Consider the following 19,980-nt stretch of genomic DNA (forward strand, 5'->3'; position numbering starts at 1 on the left):
CTCCTCCTCCTCCTCCTCCTCCTCCTCTTCTTCTTCTTCTTCTTCTTCTTCTTCTTCTTCTTCTTCTTCTTCTTCTTCTTCTTCTTCTTCTTCTTCTTCTTCTTCTTCTTCTTCTTCTTCTTCCATCTTTAGGAAGCAGTTGAAGACAGGACTGCATTTGGTTAAGTTTCCTGGCAGTTCCAAGTTGTGATTTTAAAACGATTTATTTTATTTTTATTTTATTTATTACATTTGTACCCCCCAATCACAACATTAAAAGGTGCTAACAAATAATATCGCCTGATCAAAATCTTCCGGTTTGGAGTCGGACCGGCCACCCGATGGTCTTTTATGCATTTTTACAGAGAGACCTAAAGGTTTTTTGGGGGTGGAGCCTCGGGACAGTGGAGTTTTGGGAGGACACTGGCAGGGTACAATGCCATAGAGTCCACTGGCCAAACCTGCCGTTTCCCGCAGGGGGACTGAACCCTGTCAGCTGGAGATCAGTTGTAATCAGTGTTCCCTCTAAGCTGAGTAAGTGTGAGCTAGCTCACAGTTTTTTAGCCTCCGGCTCACACATTTTTGCCTAAGCTCAGGAAGGATGCGGCTCCAGAGCCAACTAATTTATGCAGCAGCCAAACCGCTCGCTCACAGCTTTAATGCCAGTAGCTCACAAAGTAGAATTCTTGCTCACAAGACTCCACAGCTTAGAGGGAACATTGGTTGTAATACAGGGATATCCCCACAGCCAGGGGTCATTTCATAGAAAAAGAGGTGCAGGAGCTCATTAGCATAAATTATTAGCATAACTTATTTGCAAATGCCACACCCCCTGACATCACCGGAAGTGTGTCAGAAGGCAACACCCACCGCTCAGGCTCCACTGGACTCTTTTGGATTGCTACCTATGGGGGGGGGGGAACGTGTAGATCTGTCCTCGCAGAGGAGGGAGAGCTTGTACCTGAAGGCGGGCCGGGGGGGGGGGCTCTGCAACTTACCTGGCTGCTTCTTGCTCTGACTGAGGGCTGCTGGGAGCAGGGGGTGGGGCTTGTTGCATGTGCCCGCCCCCTGGGCTCCTTACTGCCGGAGCTCCACTCCTGTGCGCTCCCACAGGAAATGACCCCTGCCCACAGCCCTCCAAGAGGTTGCAACGCCGATTATGATGGTTGCTTTAGTGACGTAGCAAGCTGCCTCAAATCCCGCAAGGTAGAATGGCGGCTAATGAACATTTTAAATAAATTAATTCGTTAAGGCCACCATGGTGTGCGTCAAAATGCCCAGCAGGCCACGTCCGGTCCAGAGGGAGACAGCTGTCCCGTTCCCGGTACTGTAGATCATTGGAGAGCCGATTTGCACATTACAAAAGTCTGGTGGCAGAGAGGTGGGTCTTTTCTCAAGCACGCGGGCCCCCAGTTTGGATCAGGACAGTGGGGACTGCAGCTTTCCTTTCTGCTCTGTTCCCCTGAACCGAGACATGTACCAGTGGAGAAACTTCCAGAGGGCAGCCATGTTTAGTCTGCAGTAGAACACAGTTTGAATCCAGTGGTACCAATGGCTACATGCAGGGGTCATCTCCGGCAGTAAAGAGCCCAGGGGGCGGGCACATGCAATAAGCCCCACCCCCTGCTCCCAGCAGCCCTCAGTCAGAGCAAGAAGCAGCCAGGGAAGGTGCAGAGCCCCCCACTGCCCCCCCCCCCAGTCCAAAGCAGTCCAGTGGCACTTTTAAGGCCAAGTTTTATTCAGGTACAAGCCCTCCCTCCTCTGCGAGGACAGATCTGCACGTTCCCCCCCCCCCAGTAGCTAGCAATCCAAAACAGTCCAGTGGAGCCTGAGCGGTGGGTGTCGCCTTCTGACACACTTCCGGTGATGTCAGGGGGTGTGGCATATGCAAATAAGTTATGCTAATGAGTTAAGCTAATGAGCTCCTGCACCTCTTTTTCTACGAAATGACCCCTGGCTACACGTAATTTCCCCCATGCATCTGTGAATTGAGGCCTTCGTGCATCCGGGAATCGTTCCCAGCACAGAGCTCTAGGCGTGCAAGTGAGCCAAAGCCCTTGTGGCAGCCTGGTTCCCAACTTCCAGACGGGGCCTGGAGACCTCCCAGAATCATAAATGTCTTCCAGACTAGAGGTTGGTTCCCCTGGAGAAAACACCCTGGAGGGGGGACTCTACGTCAGTATAACCCACTGGGGTGCCTCCCCTCCCTGTGCGTCCAAACCCCGCCCACTCCAGGCTCCACCCCCAAATTGCCTGGCATTTCCCGTATGACAGCCATACGTCCATTACGCGGGCTCTGAAACGGGAGAATCGCCCCTGAGATGTATTGCGCTTTCATAGCAGTCATCCCAATCACTCTAAGAGGGACGGCCTACCCCTGCTTGTTACGGAGAAAGCCATTCCCACAAGGACGAAGAAGAAGAGGTTGGATTTGTGCCCTTCCCTTCCCGAAGGAGTCTCAGAGCGGCTTACAATGTCTTCCCCTCCCCACAACAGACATCCCGCGAGGTAGGTGGGGCTGAGAGAGCTCTCTTGGGTACTGCCCGTGAGAGAACATCTCTGAGAGAACTTGTGACTGACCCAAGGTCACACCGGCAGCTGCACGTGGAGGGGACTCAAACCCGGTTCTCCCAGATTAGAGTCCACGCTCTTAACCACTACACCAAACTGGCTCTCACACCTGGGAGTTCAAAGGGAAGCAAATCGGGGGTAGCGACCAATGCTCCCTCTAAGCTGTGGAGTCCTGTGAGCAAAAATTTTACTTTGTGAGCTTACTGGCCTTAAAGTTGTGAGCGGGTGATTTGGCTGCTGCATAAATTCATTTGCTCTGGAGCCCATCCTTTCTGAGCCAGGACAAAAATCTGCGAGCCGGAGGCTAGAAAACGGTGAGCTGGCTCAGCTTAGAGGGAACACTGGCTAGTGACTCGGGAACAGGTCACTGGTTGCGAGGACCTCCTGCGGCAGGAAGAGAGAGGAGTCACGGAGTTGATCTGGGGACTACAGTATGGTTGGCGGCTCTGGGTTGGAAAATACCTAGAAATTTTGGGAGATGAACCTTGGGGAGGGGAGTTTGGGGAGGGGTTTGGGGAGGGGAGGGATCTCCGCAGGGTACGATGCCGCAGAGTCCACCCCTCCAAAGCTGTCATTTTCTCCGTGGGAACTGATCTTGATTGTCTGTAAAAGCAGGGTCTCTCCAGGAGGTACCTGGAGGTTGGCAACTCTAGGCTATAGGGATTAGGTAAAGGTGAAGGTTTCCCTTGCTCAAAAGCCAGTCGAGTCCAACTCTAGGGTTGCGGTGCTCATCTCCGTTTCAAAGCCGAAGAGCCAGCGCTGTCCGAAGACGTTTCCGTGGTCATGTGACCGGCATGACTCAACACCGAGACGCAATTTCTACTTGCAATTTCTTGCTTTCGAACTGCTAGGTTGGCAGGAGCTGGAACTAGAGACGGGAGCTCACTCCGTCATGTGGCACCCGGGTCTCGAACTGCTAAACTACCGACCTTCCGCAGCCTGCAGTTCAGCGTCTTAACCACTTGAGCCACCGCAGCTCCTAAACATACTTAACTAAACTAAACATAGGTAAAAGGTAAAGGTTCCCTTGCTTGAAAGCCAGTCGAGTCCGACTCTAAGGTTGCGGTGCTCATCTCCGTTTCCAAGCCGAAGAGCCAGCGCTGTCCGAAGACGTTTCCGTGGTCATGTGGCCGGCATGACTAAACGCCGAGGCGCACGGAACACTGTTACCTTCCCACCGAAGTGGTACCTATTTATCTACTTGCAATTTCTTGCTTTCGAACTGCTAGGTTGGCAGGAGCTGGAACTAGAGACGGGAGCTCACTCCCTCCGTAGGGATTAACAAGGATGTACATTGCGGAGGAGGAAGACAGATGTTTTGGAGAGCAGCACAGCTGCTCTTTAAATGACCCTGTGACGTCAGGTCCCGACGCACCTTCCCAGGAAAGGGGGGGGGGATCCTGCAGCAATTTGAAGCCACAGCCGGTTGAGTTTGGGTTGCCAATCTCCAGGTGTGGCCTGGAGACCTGGAATTCCAGCTCATCCCCAGGCTACAGGGATCAGTTCCCCCTGGAGAAAATGGCTGCTTTGGAGCAGGGGGGGGAGTCTGAGGTATTCTGCCCTGCTGAGGCCCCTCCCCTCCCCAAACTTTGCCCTCCCAGCCTTAGGCTGGCAACCTCCAGGTACGGGCTGGAGATCACCCAGAATTTCCGCTGCTCTCCAGACTGCATAAATCACTTATTTCTTTGTTTGTTTAAAATATTTTCTCCACTCCTCCTGGAGAAAACAGCTGCTTTGGAAGGGGGACTGCCTGGCCTTACACCCTACAGAGGTGTGTCCTCCTCCCTAAGCACCACTCTCTCAGGCGCCGCCCTCAGAACTCCAGGTATTTTCGATCCTGGGGTTGGCAGCCTTATCTGGAGGCCATTCACCTTGCAAAGTTGCCCCAAAAGTTACTTGGAGAGCCAGTTTGGCATAGTGGTTAAGAGCAGCCGACTCTAATCTGGAGGACCAGGTTTGATTCCCCACTCCTCCTCCACATGCAGCCAGCTGGGTGACCTTGGGTCAGTCCCAGTTCTCTCAGAGCTCTCTCAGCCCCACCTGCCTCACAGGGTGTCTGTTGTGGGGAGGGGAAGGGAAAGGAGATTGTGAGCCGCTCTGAGACACCGTTGCGTAGTGAAGGGTGGGGTATAAATCCAATCTCTTCTTCTTCTTCTTTTACCTCACAGGGTGTCTGTTGTGGGGAGGGGAAGGAAAAGGAGATTGTTAGCCACTCTGAGACTCCCTCAGGTACTGAAGGGTGGAATATAAATCCAATCTCTTCTTCTTCTTGATGTAGTGGTTAAAAGTGTGGACTCTAATCTGGGAGAACTGGATTTGATTCTGCACTCCTCCACGTGCAGCTGCTGGTGTGACCTTGGCTCAGTCACAAGTTCTCTCAGAGCTGTCCTCTCAAGGGTAGTTCTCAAGAGAGCTCTCTCATCCCCACCTCCCTCACAAGGTGTCTGTTGTGGGGAGGGGAAGGGGAAGGAGATTGTAAGCCGCTCTGAGACTCTTTCAGATAGTTAAGGACAAGGGTATAAATCCAATCTCTTCTTCTCCGATTACCTGGAGAGCCAGTTTGATGTAGTGGTTAATAGTGTGGACCCTAATCTGGGAGAACTGGGTTTGATTCCATTCCTCCTCATGCAGCTGCTGGTGTGACCTTGGGTCAGTCACAAGTTCTCGCAGAGCTGTTCTCTCAAGGGCAGTCCTCGAAAGAGCTCTCTCAGCCCCACCTCCCTCACAGGGTGTCTGTTGTGGGAAGGGGAAGGAGTTTGTAAGCCGCTTTGAGACTCCTTCGGGTAGTGAAGGGCAGGGTATAAATCCAATCTCTCCTTCTCCTCCTCCTCCCATCTCCGAAGCAGAGTTTTATTGTTTGAGTTTTGTTGCTTGGAGAAATCAGGGGATAAACTGAAGGATAAAGGCATGGCTTTTTGTGCAGTGGTTGTAAAAACACAGAGGTGGGCAGCCGGCATTGTTTGTGGGGTGTGTGTGTGATTGCTAAGCATGCACATCTGTCATTTCTGTTGCCAAAGTCCCTCCTCCAGCAACCTATTTGTGATTTATTTCCCGAAAGCCTCCTTATCCGGCTTCCTCCGAGACCTGTTCAGGGTGGCTCACCAAAGAAAACAAGACCGAACCTTTAAAATCCACAGCCCTTTAAAAAAACAACAACAGGTGAAACCCAGAGGCAGACAAACAGAGGGCTGGAAAGTGTAGAAAACCTCAGAAAAACAAACAGAACTTGAGAAATCTCTGAGTGTGTGTTCGTAATATGGGAATCTAGGGTTGCCAGCCCCCCCCCCTCCCCAGGCACTGGTGGGGGATGGCAGAGTAGGGCTGCCAGATCCGGGTTGAGGAACTCTTGGAGATTTGGGGGTGGAACTTGGGGAGGGCAGGGACATCAGTGGGGCACAAGGCCACAGAGTCCCCCCTCCAAAGCATCCATTCTCTCCAGGGGAAACTGATCTCTGCAGTCTGGAGATGAGCTGGAATTCTGGGGGATCCCCAGGCCCCACCTGGAGGCTGGCATCCCAGAACCTCAGTGGGGCACAAGGCCACAGAGTCCCCCCTCCAAAGCATCCATTCTCTCCAGGGGAAACTGATCTCTGCAGTCTGGAGATGAGCTGGAATTCTGGGGGATCCCCAGGCCCCACCTGGAGGCTGGCATCCCTGGACCTCAGTGGGGCACAAGGCCACAGAGTCCCCCCTCCAAAGCATCCATTCTCTCCAGGGGAAACTGATCTCTGCAGTCTGGAGATGAGCTGGAATTCTGGGGGATCCCCAGGCCCCACCTGGAGGCTGGCATCCCTGGACCTCAGTGGGGCACAAGGCCACAGAGCCCCCCCCCTCCAAAGGAGCCATTCTCTCCAGGGAAACTGACCTCTGTAGTCTGGAGATGAACTGATGGCACGCCTAGGTTTCCTTCTCACCTCCACTGACCCGAACATCCGAATCCTGGGGAAATTGGAAAACCAGAACATTCTACCTGCATGTTCTGAAACCGTTCCAGGTGATTTCCCCCAAAACGGTCTTTTGAGCCACTTCATCATTGGAAGGAATAGGCTCCCTTATCCTCCAAACGTGGAGCCGTGCTAGCAAACGCTATCAAGATTGCTGAATGCATATTATTAATTTATCGGTTGGCCTTTGTCCATCATGTCGTTGTTCAAACTACTGGGTGAGTAGAGAGGAATAATAAAGGAGTGTCCTGTGCACGAAAGTCATGGCAGTGAATGGATAATCTGTTTTCCTTCCTTCCTCCCTCCCCCCCTCCCTCCCTTCATTCTTTCTAGCTCTTTCCTTCCTCCTTCCCTCCTTTCTTTCTCTCTCCCTCTCCCCCCTCCCTCCTTCCTTCCTTCCTCGCTCCCTTCCTTCTTTCTTGCTCTCTCCCTCCCTCTCCCTCTCCCTCTCCCCTCCCTTCTTCCTTCCTTCCTTCCTTCCTTCCTTTCTTCCTTCTTTCCTTCCTTCCTTCCTTCCCCCTCCTCCCTCTTCTCTTTTCCTTCCTTCCTTCCCCTCCTCCCTCTTCCTTCCTTCTTTCCTTCCTTCCTTCCTTCCCCCTCCTCCCTCTTCTCTTTTCCTTCCTTCCTTCCTCGCTCTCTCCCCCCCACCTCTTTCATTCTTTCTTTCCACATCTCTCTCTTTCTCTCTCTTAAATAAATACCATTAGCAAACCCTCCCCCCATCTATTTGCTTTCTTTCCTTCTTTCGCTCTCTCTTCCTTCCTTCTCCTCCCTCCCCATCTATTTGCCTTCTTGGTCTTGCTCTCTCCCCCCCCACCTCTTTCATTCTTTCTTTCCATATCTCTCTCTTTCTCTCTCTTAAATAAATACCATTAGCAAACCCTCCCCCCATCTATTTGCTTTCTTTCTTTCTTTCGCTCTCTCTTCCTTCCTTCTCCTCCCTCCCCATCTATTTGCCTTCTTGGTCTTGCTCTCTCCCCCCCCACCTCTTTCATTCTTTCTTTCCTTCCTTCCTTCCTTCCTTCCTCTCTCTCTCTCCCCCTCTCTCCCCTCCCTCCATTTTACTTCAGCGGCATCATCAGCTTTAATCTAGTCCCATTCGTTGTTGTATTGTTCTGTGGGCATCTGGCACACATCTGTATATATTTGTTCATTCAAGAGGGACTAATCTCTGACACCTGGAGATGAGTTGTAATAGCAGGAGCTCTCCAGGCACTACCTGGAGGCTGGCAACCCTGGCAAGAGTCCAGGAGAACCTTAAAGACTAACCAACTTTGGCCCAGAGTTCTGTGGTCACCGCAGAGGTGTGGCAGGGCTCTTCGGGGGCAAGGCTCCCCTGCCAGCCACCTGACCAGCAGTAGATTGGGGGCCCTGAAATCGGGGGGGGGGAAACCCACCCACGTCGGGGGGATGACAACCCTATCGATACCAATCTTGACTTTCCTTGCTAACAGAACCACCTTCTCCTCTTGGAGCAAGTCAAAAGTCCAGACCTACTTTTAACCTTCCTTCCCCATGCAATCTGGGTCACACCTGGACTCACCCACACAATTCCACCACTTTCCCGCATTCATTCTTTCATATGTGCATATCCTTGCGCCTGAGGCTTTGGATAAACCCTAAATCCCTTTATATGTCCCGTTGACCAGTGATTCTTAATCCATTTTTTCTTCTGTGTTTTGCAATTGCTAGTCTAGAGGTACTGCGGCCCTGGTATTTTGAAAAGACTGCAGCTCTGCGTAGGCCGCCGCAGAATCCCAACCTCTGTAAACCAGTTTGGTGTAGTGGTTAAGTGCGCGGACTCTAATCTGAGAGAACCGGGTTTGATTCCCCACTCCTCCACATGCAGCTGCTGGTGTGACCTTGGGTCAGTCACAAGTTCTCTAAGCTGTTCTCTCACGAGCAGTCCTCAAAAGAGCTCTCTCGGCTCCGCCTACCTCACAGGGTGTCTGTCATGGGGAGGGGAAGGGGAGAAAGTTTGTAAGCGGCTCTGAGACTCTGAGTGAAGGGCGGGGTATTAATCCAATCTCCTCCTTCTCCTCCTGGAGATGCCGAGGGATCGAATCTGGGACCTTCTGCATGCCAAGCAGAGGCTCTGCCACTGAGCCAGGGTCTCAGGTCAAGGTCTTTCCCATCACCTCCTGCCTGGTCCTTCTAACTGGAGATGCCGGGGATCGAACCTGGGACCTTCTGCATGCCAAGCAGAGGCTCTGCCACTGAGCCAGGGTCTCAGGTCAAGGTCTTTCCCATCACCTCCTGCCTGGTCCTTCTAACTGGAGATGCCGGGGATCGAACCTGGGACCTTCTGCATGCCAAGCAGAGGCTCTGCCACTGAGCCAGGGTCTCAGGTCAAGGTCTTTCCCATCACCTCCTGCCTGGTCCTTCTAACTGGAGATGCCGGGGATCGAACCTGGGACCTTCTGCATGCCAAGCAGAGGCTCTGCCACTGAGCCAGGGTCTCAGGTCAAGGTCTTTCCCATCACCTCCTGCCTGGTCCTTCTAACTGGAGATGCCGGGGATCGAACCTGGGACCTTCTGCATGCCAAGCAGAGGCTCTGCCACTGAGCCAGGGTCTCAGGTCAAGGTCTTTCCCATCACCTCCTGCCTGGTCCTTCTAACTGGAGATGCCGGGGATCGAACCTGGGACCTTCTGCATGCCAAGCAGAGGCTCTGCCACTGAGCCAGGGTCTCAGGTCAAGGTCTTTCCCATCACCTCCTGCCTGGTCCTTCTAACTGGAGATGCCGGGGATCGAACCTGGGACCTTCTGCATGCCAAGCAGAGGCTCTGCCACTGAGCCAGGGTCTCAGGTCAAGGTCTTTCCCATCACCTCCTGCCTGGTCCTTCTAACTGGAGATGCCGGGGATCGAACCTGGGACCTTCTGCATGCCAAGCAGAGGCTCTGCCACTGAGCCAGGGTCTCAGGTCAAGGTCTTTCCCATCACCTCCTGCCTGGTCCTTCTAACTGGAGATGCCGGGGATCGAACCTGGGACCTTCTGCATGCCAAGCAGAGGCTCTGCCACTGAGCCAGGGTCTCAGGTCAAGGTCTTTCCCATCACCTCCTGCCTGGTCCTTCTAACTGGAGATGCCGGGGATCGAACCTGGGACCTTCTGCATGCCAAGCAGAGGCTCTACCTCTGAGCCGCAGGCCCTCCCCACTCATCCATTACCTTTACAATATTTCCTGGCCTCTTAATCAGACTCCTTCAAGCAGCTCACGATAATATCTATCATGACCTACTTAAAAAAAAAAGGTATTGTGTGTCTTGCCGGCCATTGAAGCAGAAAGGTACTTAGGAACGTCCCGTGGCTTCTGGCTCCCCGGTGCTTTGTCCCGGGCCCTGAAGAGAGCTCAGGGATCGAAGGGAACTGACGCAGGCGGGGCGGGTGGCAGACAGCAAAGTGGGTCAGGCTGGGTTAATATCTGGTCCCTGCTCAGCCGCTGGAGGGGGGGGATTAAAGAAGGGAGAAGCAGGCCCCCCCCTCCCTTTTTCTCTTGTCTCTGCACTGAGCTCACGCTCTGGGCTAAAAATACCCGCCACCGCGCAGCACAGTGGTGTTTCTCGGCTGATCCATGATGCCCGTGAAGTAAAGTCCCCCACCCCGCCCCCCTCGGCAGGGATTAATGCTCAGCGGCACCAGAAGATTGCAGCCGCTGGGAGGAAGGAGACCCATCTGTTGGGTCCTCCCGGCAGTGCCCCCTGCTGGCCGAAATTAGTGTTGCCGACTCCAGGTTGGGAAATTACTGGAGGTTTTGAGGAGGCGCCCAGGGGCCAAGGTCAGCGGGATGCAGGGCTATTTTTGGGCAGGAACGCACAGGAATGGAGTTCCGTCCGGCTCCCGAGTTGGCCACGCCCAGCAGGAACTCATTAGCATAACAGGCCACACCCAACAGCAGGAACTCATTAGGATTGGCTACACTAGGGGTGTGTGGCCTAACATGCAAAGGAGTCCCTGCTACAAAAAAAGGCCCTGGGTTTTGACAACAAACAAGGTAAACAGAATAAGAAGCAAAAGGTGGGTGTGGCTGGTTGAGCACACTTCTGGTAACACAGGGGTGTGGCCTCATATGTGAATGACCTGTGCTGTCAGGGGTGTGGCCTAATAAGATAATACGTTTCTGCTGTTGGGTGTGGCCAGTTATGCTAATGAGTTCCTGCTGGGCTTTTTCTACAAAAAAAGCCCGCGGGGATGTAATGCCGACCTCCTCCATTGCAGACTCAGTAGAGCGTTGCCAGCTCCAGGTTGGGAGGAAATACCTGGAGGTTTTGGGGGTGGAGCCTGAGGAAGGCGGGGTTTGGGGAGGGGAGGGTCTGTAATGCCATAGAGTCCACCTTCCAAAGCGGGCATTTTCTCCAGGTTAACTGAGATCCAGTTTGGTGTCGTGGTTAAGTGCGCGGACTCTAATCTGGGAGAACCGAGTTTGATTCCCCACTCCTCCACTTGCAGCTGCTGGATGACCTTGGGCAAGCCGTAGTTCTGTCAGAGCTGTTCTCTCACGGGCAGTCCTCGAGAGAGCTCTCTCAGCCCCGCCTACCTCACAGGGTGTTTGTTGTGGGGAGGGGAAGGGAAAGGAGATTGTAATCCACTCTGAGACTCCGAGTGAAGGGCGGGGTATAAATCCAATCTCCTCCTCCTCTTCCTCTTCTTCTTCTTTTGCCTAGATATCACTAAGGTTTTCAACACTGCCTGGGCAAATGTTGTGAGAGTTTGGGTTAGCACGTGATGTCACTTCCAGGTGACACGCTAGGCCTTGGTGATACTCTAGGCTGCCTCCCCTAGTCTCTGTGGTCTTTACCATAGATATTAGGGGAAAATCTTAGTGTTACTATGTGGAGGCCATTTTTCCCCTCACACTCCTTGGTTCTTCAGAGGCCGGAAAATAAGGGTGGGAGCAGGTGTTTACCCACCCGACACAGGAAGCCTACACAACACTGCTCTGGGCCCAATATAAATTTATAACAACTGCCCCCCCCAAGCCAACCCCTCACAGACAATATCATAATAATAAGAAGAGAAGAAGAGATTGGATTTCTACCCCGCCCTTTACAACCCAAAGGAGTCTCAGAGTGGCTGACAAACTCATTTCCTTCCCCCTCCCCACAACAGACACCCTGGGAGGTAGGTGGGGCCTGAGAGAGCTCTTGACAGAAACTGCTCTTTTTCGAGAACAGCTCTTATCAGAACTACGGCTTGCGTCATCCAGCAGGTGCAAGTGGAGGAGTGGGGAATCAAACCCGGTTCTCCCAGATTAGAGTCCGCATACTTCACCACGACACCAAACTGGCTCTCCATAATAAATACGTATAATAAATACGTAAAGAAGATAAAATGGTTTCATTTCTGAAGTATCATAAGTGGACCCATCATTTTCATGCCTAGTTTGGTGTAGTGGTTAAGAGCACGGGCCGGGTTTGATTCCCCACTGCTCCACATGCAGCTGCTGGTGTGACCTTGGGTCAGTCACAAGTTCTCTCAGAGCTCTTCTCTCAAGAGCAGTCCGCGGAAGAGCTCCCTCAGGCCCACCTGCCTCACACGGTGGCTGTGGTGGGGAGGGGAAGGGAAAGGAGATTGTAAGGTGCTCTGAGACTCCTTCAGGTAATGAAGGGCGGGGTATAGATCTCCTCCTCCTCCTCCTTTTCTAGTTTGAGCCTCTTGGTTTCCCGGGGGTCCAGTAAACGTAAGGTTGCCATCCTCCAGGTAGGGCCCAGAGATCTCCCAGAATCTCACCCAATCTCCAGATGACCAAGGTGAGTCCCCCTGGAGAAAATGGCTGCTTTGGAGGGTGCATTATACCCTGCTCCTCCTCAGACCCCACCCTCCCCAGTCTCCTCCCCCAAATCTCCAGGAATCTTGCAGCCTAGGGTTGGCAACTCTATACCGACTCCCTCCATGCTTGAGCTATGGTCTGAAGCAGGGCTCTTTTTGTAGAAAAAGCCCAGCAGGAACTCATTAGCATAATAGGCCACACCCAACAACAGGAAGTCATTAGCATATTGGGCCACACCCCTGACAGCACAGCTCATTAGCACATTAGGCCGCACCCCCGTGTTGCCAGAAGTGTGGTCATCCAGCCACAACCACCTTTTGCTTCTTCTTCTGTTTACCCAGGGCTTTTTTTGTAGCAGGGACTCCTTTGCATGTTAGGCCACACACCCCTAATGTAGCCAATCCTAATGAGTTTCTGCTGTTGGGTGTGGCCTATTATGCTAATGAGTTCCTGCTGGGCGTGGCCAACTTGGGAGCCAGACGGAACTCCGTTCCTGTGCGTTCCTGCCCAAAAATAGCCCTGGTCTGAAGCCGTACATCTCAGATAAAACACACGAACCTCAGTGAAACTTGTCTTTCTTGAATACAAAATCCTGTCACACTCGCTGACTGGAAATGTTGCAGCCCGTAACTATGGCTACCGTCTCTGGGTTGGGAAATACCTGGAGATTTGGGGGGGTGGAGCCTGAGCAGATATACAGCATATATAATTCAATCTTCTAAACTTGATACTGAACTTGTTCGCTCCTTATTTGGAAAGACTCAATCTTGCAAGAATATGTATTATCCTTAGGAAATTGATGAATTGTAATGGATTCACCCATGGAATGAGATGAGACAATTAATGGGGTTTTTTGATGTTTGGAAGAAGTGCTTCTTACGAAACGGAAGTTTAACTCCGGAGAATTTCGTCCATCTGGAATTGGAATTGCACAAAAGAAAAGATTGAATTATATATGCTGTAATTTTGTAAGATTATAAGCATCTTTTGTATCATTTACAGCTTTTTTGGTATTCTTTAATTGTGAGTGACTATATGAGCTGTACCCCCCCTTTTTGTTAACCCTTTTCTAAAGGCATAGCCCCACAAGAATTTTTCCTGTAAAGGCTTTTTTCAATCATTTTAGAATGTCTTTAATAGGCGTGTGCCACTTTAAGCAGAGTGAGGTGCTGTAGTTGCTATGTGTAGTTCCTGCACATAGCAAGGGGGTTGGAGTAGGTGACCTCTAGGATCCCTTCTGACTCTGTGTCCAGAAACGGGTCTCCTTTAAGAGAGTTTTTCTGCCCAAATGTTAGCTTTCTTGCCTATAGAAGTGATCGCCCCCACCAGCCGGCTTGTTCTCAGAACTGTTGCTTAGGCTGGCGGAAGTGATTAACTTGCAGCAGCTGAGGACTGTCATCTAATACAGTTGACAGCTTGCAATTTAGAGATCTATCCTGGTCACGGCTTTCCATTGGCTAGATGGCTTTTCTTTCTGCACTGAGAACTTCAGCCCCACCAGAAAAGTATTGGCCCCACAAGCCACAAAATCCTGGCTATGGGCCTGACTGTATGGCATTCTACCCCACGGAAGTCCCTCCCCTCCCCAAACCCTGTCTTCCTCAGGCTCCAACCCCCCAGATCTCCAGGTATTTCCCAACCGGGAGCAGACAACCCTGGTTAGATACCCTTTCCCTTCTCTGCACAGTCCTGAGACAAATTGAGGTTTCAGGATCCTGCAATTTACGTTTTACGGACTGAATGGGATGCGTGAATTTCATTTCGTCAGTCTAATCCCTTTGTTGAAACATTTTTGGGTTTTCTGTATAGCTGTACACGTCTAGCGCCACCCCTCTCCATTTCACATCAGCTTCACATGCTGTCAGGTTTCTTGTGTGTAAGAAAGTGCATGTTATTACGGAGCGCTTTCACACACACTAAATAATTCACTTTCAATCCACTTTGGAACTGGATTTTACTGAGTGAGATGGCAAAATCCACTTGCAAACAGTGGCCGAAGCGGATTGAAACCCCGTTATTTAGCATGCGCCACAGCACCCCGCCATGTATGTAGGTCCCAAACGTGTTCTATCGATTTTCTCATCCACGTCCATTCAATGCTTATATTATTGTATTATTTATTTATTTAAATTTATAACCCGCCCTCACCGCGAACGGGCTCAGGGCGGCGTACAGATGGGGCCAATGCCCAATACATAAAACATTAAAACTGCATTTTAAAAACATTCAATACAACATAAGTGCTCTCCACAATATCTAACAAGGGAACAGATGACGTCATCAGGATGGTATCCTTAGTGGCCACAGCTCCACGCAGTACCACCATTTTAGCGCTCATGGCGAGTTGGTAATAAAGGGCTAGGACAGATAGTAATAGTCATAGACAGATGGTAACAGTCGTGGCGGCTCCTACTCAAATGCCTGGCGGAAGAGCTCTGTCTTGCAGGCCCTGTGGAACTGTGCAAGGTCCCACAGGGCCCGGATCTCCTCTGGGAGCTCATTCTACCAGGTAGGAGCCACCACCGAAAAAGCCCTAGCCCTAGTCGCGGCTAGTCTGGCCTCTTTGGGACCTGGAACCACCAGGAGATGTTTAGTCCCGGACCATAGTGCTCATTGGGGAACATATGGGGAGAGGCGGTCCCGTAGGTATGTCAGACCCTGGCCACCTAGGGCTTTAAAGGTAAGAACCAGCACTTTGAAGCGAATCCGGTATGCTATTGGCAGCCAGTGCAGCGCTTTCAGCACAGGCTGGATGTGTGCTCCCCTAGGAAGTTCCATCAACAGCCTGGGTGCAGCATTCTGCACCAGCTGCAGCTTCCGGATTTGCGACAAAGGCAGCCCCATGTAGAGAGCGTTATACAGTTTCCTTCATGGAAATGCCTGCCGTCTAAAAATAGGAGTGAACAAAGTGACCTACATTCTCATGTTCTGTCTCTCTGTCGTTCTCCCTATAGTTCTTTTCCATCTTCGCGTTTGCGACGTGCGGCAGCTACACCGGAGAATTCCGCCTGAGCGTCGAATGCGCCAACAAGAGCGAGAGTGACCTCAGTATAGACGTGGAGTTCTCCTATCCCTTCCGGTAAGTTGGGCCCTTGGCTGGGGGAAAACTCGCGGTGGGCAGAAAGATGGTAGCCCCCAAGGACTGGAGACATTGGCCGGCAGGAATGGGTCCCAGGGAGCATTTCGAGAGGGGTATGGCCGATCCTCACATCTCACTTTCTCCCTTACGTCATGTAGCTTTCCCTCTGTGAAGGTCAGGGTTTAAAATGATGTTGAAATAGAGGCAGCATGAGGTAAAGTTCGACCGGTGTGGTCTCTACCCCCCAACCCTATACCTGACAGACTTCGTCAAAGTGGATTCTGAATGTAATAAGTTCGACATCCTTGAGGGAAACGTAAAAAGAACAATCTTTATTAACTCCCAGGGAGAGGGGGAGTAAGATGGTTCAGGAAAGAGGATGGCAGCTATTCTGAAGGCCAGTCTGGTGTAGTGGTGAAAAGCACGGACTGTAATCTGGGAGAACCAGGTTTGATTCTCCACTCCTCCTCCACATGCAGCTGCTGGTGTGACCTTGGGTCAGTCACAAGCTCTCTCAGAGCTGTTCTCTCAAGAGCAGTCCTCAAAAGAGCTGTCTCAGCCCCACCCACCTCCCAGGGTGTCTATTGTGGGGAGGGGAACGGAAAGGAGATTGTCAGCCGCTCTGAGACTCCTTCGGATAGTGAACGGTGGGGTATAAATCCAATCTCTTCTTCTCCTTCTAATTGGTACAGAATGCTGAGAGCCAGTTTGGCGTAGTGGTTAAGAGCGTGGACTCTAATCTGGGAGAACCAGGTTTGATTCCCCACTCCTCCACATGCAGCTGCTGGTGTGACCTTGGATCAATGAAAAAAGAAAAAGGAACTGTGACAACTTAGCACTTGGTACTATATTCATAAATCATAATATACAATAACAGAAAATAAGTAATATATATAGTGAATGTAGACGGTGGTCTCCGGAATGGTGTGTCGTTTCGACAATGATCTTCTTCTGAACAAGGATGTGTACATAAACAATTCATTTCTCCTGGTGACGTATTGAAAATATACTGTTGATTCACTTCATCATAAAGCTTGGTTTGATTCTCCACTCCTTCTCCACATGGAGCTGCCTGTGTGACCTTGGATCAGTCACAAGTTGTCTCAGAGCTGTTCTCTCAAAAGCAGTCCTCAGAAGAGCTCTCTTGGCTCCACCTACCTCACAGGGTGCCTGTTGTGGGGAGGGGAAGGGAAAGGAGTTTGTCAGCCACTCTGAGACTCCTTCGGGTAGTGAAGGGCGGGGCATAAATCCAATCTCTTCTTCTTTTACCTCATAGGGTGCCTGTTGTGGGGAGGGGAAGGGAAAGGAGTTTGTCAGCCACTCTGAGACTCCTTCGGGTAGTGAAGGGCGGGGCATAAATCCAATCTCTTCTTCTTTTACCTCATAGGGTGCCTGTTGTGGGGAGGGGAAGGGAAAGGAGTTTGTCAGCCACTCTGAGACTCCTTCGGGTAGTGAAGGGTGGGGTATAAATCCAATTTCTTCATCTTTTTCTTTTACCTCACAGGGTGTCTGTTGTGGGGAGGGGAAGGGAAAGGACTTTGTAAACCGCTCTGAGACTCCTTCGGGTAGTGAAGGGCGGGGTATAAATCCAATCTCTCCTCTTCTTCTTCTCATAGGAGTAAGACTGACTTGGTGGGTCCCTCCCTTTATAAAGTTGCACGTATTTGTGTGAAGTGCCGTGAAGTCACTTCTAATCTATGGTGACCCTGTGAATGAATGACCCCCAAAGCATCCCATGGACAGCCTTGCTCAGGTGGCTTTAGGGTGGCCAGGTCCTCTGTGGCCACCGGCGGGAGATGGGCGGTAGGGTTGCCCGATCCAGGTTGGAAAACTCCTGGAGACTTGAGGGTGGAGCCTGGGGAGGACGGGGACCTCAGTGGGGCACAGTGCCACTGTACAATGCTCCCTCTAAGCTGTGGAGTCTTGTGAGCCAAAATTCTACTTTGTGAGCTACTGGCATTAAAGTTGTGAGCGAGCCATTTGGCTACTGCATAAATTAGTTTGCTCTGGAGCCATCCCTCCTGAGCTAAGACAAAAATGCGTGAGCCGGAGGCTAAAAAACGGTGAGTTAGCTCACACTAACTCAGCTTAGAGGGAACACTGGTGCCACAGAGTCCACCCTCCAAAAGCATCCATTTTCTCCAGAGGAACTGGTCTCTGTTGTCTGGAGAGGAGCTGGAATTCCGGGGGATCCCCAGGCCCCACCTGGAGGCTGGCATCCCTGGACCTCAGTGGGGCACTATAATGCCACAGAGCCCCCCCTCCAAAGCATCCATTTTTTCCAGGGGAACTGATCTCTGTTCTCTGGAGAGGAGCTGGAATTCCAGGGGATCCCCAGGCCCCACCTGGAGGTTGGCACCCTTAGGTGGCTCGCTGGACAGAGTCAATCTTTCTCATGCCGGGTCTTCCTCGTTCCCTGCGGCCTTCCACTTTTCCTAGCAGGATTGTCTTTTCCAGTCACTCTTGTCTTCTGATCACATGGCCAAAATACAACAGCCTCAGTTTAGTCATTTCAGCGTCTGGATTTAGGCTTGATTGGATCTAGAACGTACGTATTTGCCTTTTGGGGGGTCCACGGCAGGGCTCTTTTTGTAGAAAAAGCCCAGCAGAAATTCATTAGCATATTAGGCCACACCCCCTGACAGCACTGCTTATTAGCACATTAGGCCGCACCCCCATGTTACCAGAAGTGTGGTCATCCAGCCACACCCACCTTTCCCTTCTTATTCTGTTTACCTTGTTTGTTGTCAAAACCCAGGGCTTTTTTGTAGCAGGAACTCCTTTGCATGTTAGGCCACACACCCCTAATGTAGCCAATCCCAATTAGTTCCTGCTGTTGGGTGTGGCCTATTATGCTAATAAGTTCCTGCTGGGCGTGGCCAACTTGGAAGCCATCCGGAACTCCGTTCCTGTGCGTTCCTGCCCAAAAGTAGCCCTGGTCCACGGTATCCACAGAACTCTCCTCCAGCACCGCACCGTGTGCCATTAGCAGCCATGTTTCCCCCGGAAACTAGACACGAAGACACCACCACAGTCTCCCACCAAAGGATTTCTTCAGCCTTCTCCTCTGGAGTCACAGTCCTCTCTACAGCGTCACGATTCCCCCACGTCTGAGGTTCATATCCTCCGACCTGTCCCTGATCTTTGCACAGCCAAATATTATGTGGGGGGGAACTGAAGTTCCCAAGCATGCTAGGGCCCAGGTTGTAGAGTTGTCAACCCCCAGGTGGTGGCTGGAGATTCCCGGGGATTATGACAGATCTCCAGGTGAAAGAGGTCCGTTCACCTGCAGAAAATGGCCACTTTGGAAGGCGGGCTCTGTGGCGTTATACCCCGCTGAAGTGCCTCCCCTCCCCACACACTGCCTTCAAGCTCCATCCCCCAAAATCTCCAGGCATTTCCCAACCCAGAGCTGGCAAAGCTACTAGATCAGCTCAGGTAGATGACAGTGCCAAAGAGTCCACCCTTCAAAGCAACCATTTTCTACAGGGGAGCTGATCTCTGTCAGCTGGAGATCAGTTGTAAAAGTGGAAGGTCTCCAGGCCCCACCTGGAGGCTGGCAACCCTGTGTGTGAGACAGGATGCTGGACTGGATGGACCACTGGCCTGATCCAGCAAAGCTCTTCTGATGTTGAGATTGGGGTGATCAAGTCTCGGAGGAGGCTTGTATTACACTTTGATCCCCTCTCCCGAAGCGGGCGAGCGCATTCAGGGGGTGTGGCCTTATGACACACTTCCGGTGATGTCAGGGGGTGTGTCATATGCTAATGAGTTATGCTAATGAGTTCCCCTAGCTCTTTTTCTACGAAACGACCCCTGATCGTGAGGATCCTTCTGCTGTACTAGCAGTTGCTGATAAGGCAAGATCTTTAAAAATCTCCACAGCCAATGTGATCTCCAGTGGCCAATCAGAAGTCTTGCTGGGTGAAAGCCCCACTTGGCCCTGCCCACTTTCTAAAATCATATGTCAGTGGGCGATATGGGCACCGCGTTGGGAACCCCTGTCCTAGAGAAATAGCTACCCTTTCGGTGCGACTGATCTACCTTCGTCCATTCTCTGCTTCTGCTTCCAGGCTCCACCAGGTGTATTTTGATGCTCCAGCTTGTAAAGGACATGAGATGGAGAAGGTCTTCTTGGTCGGAGACTACTCCTCTTCCGCCGAGTTCTTCGTCACCATCGCGGTCTTCGCCTTCCTCTACTCCCTGGCTGCGATGGTCATCTACATCTTCATGCAGGACAAGTACAGGGAGAACAACAAGGGACCCATGATTGTGAGTTCCACTTTGGCGTAGTGGTTGTGAGCGCGGAGTCTCATCTGGGAGATCCTGATTTCCCCACTCCTCCACATACAGCTGCTGGTGTGACCTTGGGTCAGTCACAAGTTCTCTCAGAGCTGTTCTCTCAAGGGCAGTCCTCGAAAGAGCTCTCTCAGCCCCACCTACCTCATGGGGTGTCTGTCGTGGGGAGGGGAAGGGAAAGGAGTTTGTAAGCCACTCTAAGACTCCTTCGGGTAGTGAAGGATGGGGTATAAATCCAATATCCCTCTTCTTCTTCTTCTTCTTCTTCTTCTTCTTCTTCTTCTTCTTCTTCTTCTTCTTCTTCTTCTTCTTCTTCTTCTTCTTCTTCTTCTTCTTCTT

At 51.6% G+C, this 19,980-nt stretch overlaps 1 protein-coding gene across 1 annotated transcript in view; it reads left to right on the plus strand.

The window, feature by feature from the left end:
• SYP (synaptophysin) overlaps positions 1–19,980 on the plus strand; it is a gene marked incomplete at its 5' end in the record, with an annotated part of 33,975 nt that overhangs the window by 876 nt on the left and 13,119 nt on the right. Inside the window, 2 exons of the mRNA XM_015415422.1 lie at positions 15,218–15,342; positions 19,416–19,614. Coding sequence (XP_015270908.1) covers positions 15,218–15,342; positions 19,416–19,614 — 324 coding nt within the window. The remainder of the gene's footprint in view (positions 1–15,217; positions 15,343–19,415; positions 19,615–19,980) is intronic.

This window comes from Gekko japonicus, unplaced genomic scaffold, assembly GCF_001447785.1.
Source record: "Gekko japonicus isolate JY-2015 unplaced genomic scaffold, Gekko_japonicus_V1.1 scaffold2015, whole genome shotgun sequence".
Classification (NCBI taxonomy): domain Eukaryota; kingdom Metazoa; phylum Chordata; class Lepidosauria; order Squamata; family Gekkonidae; genus Gekko; species Gekko japonicus.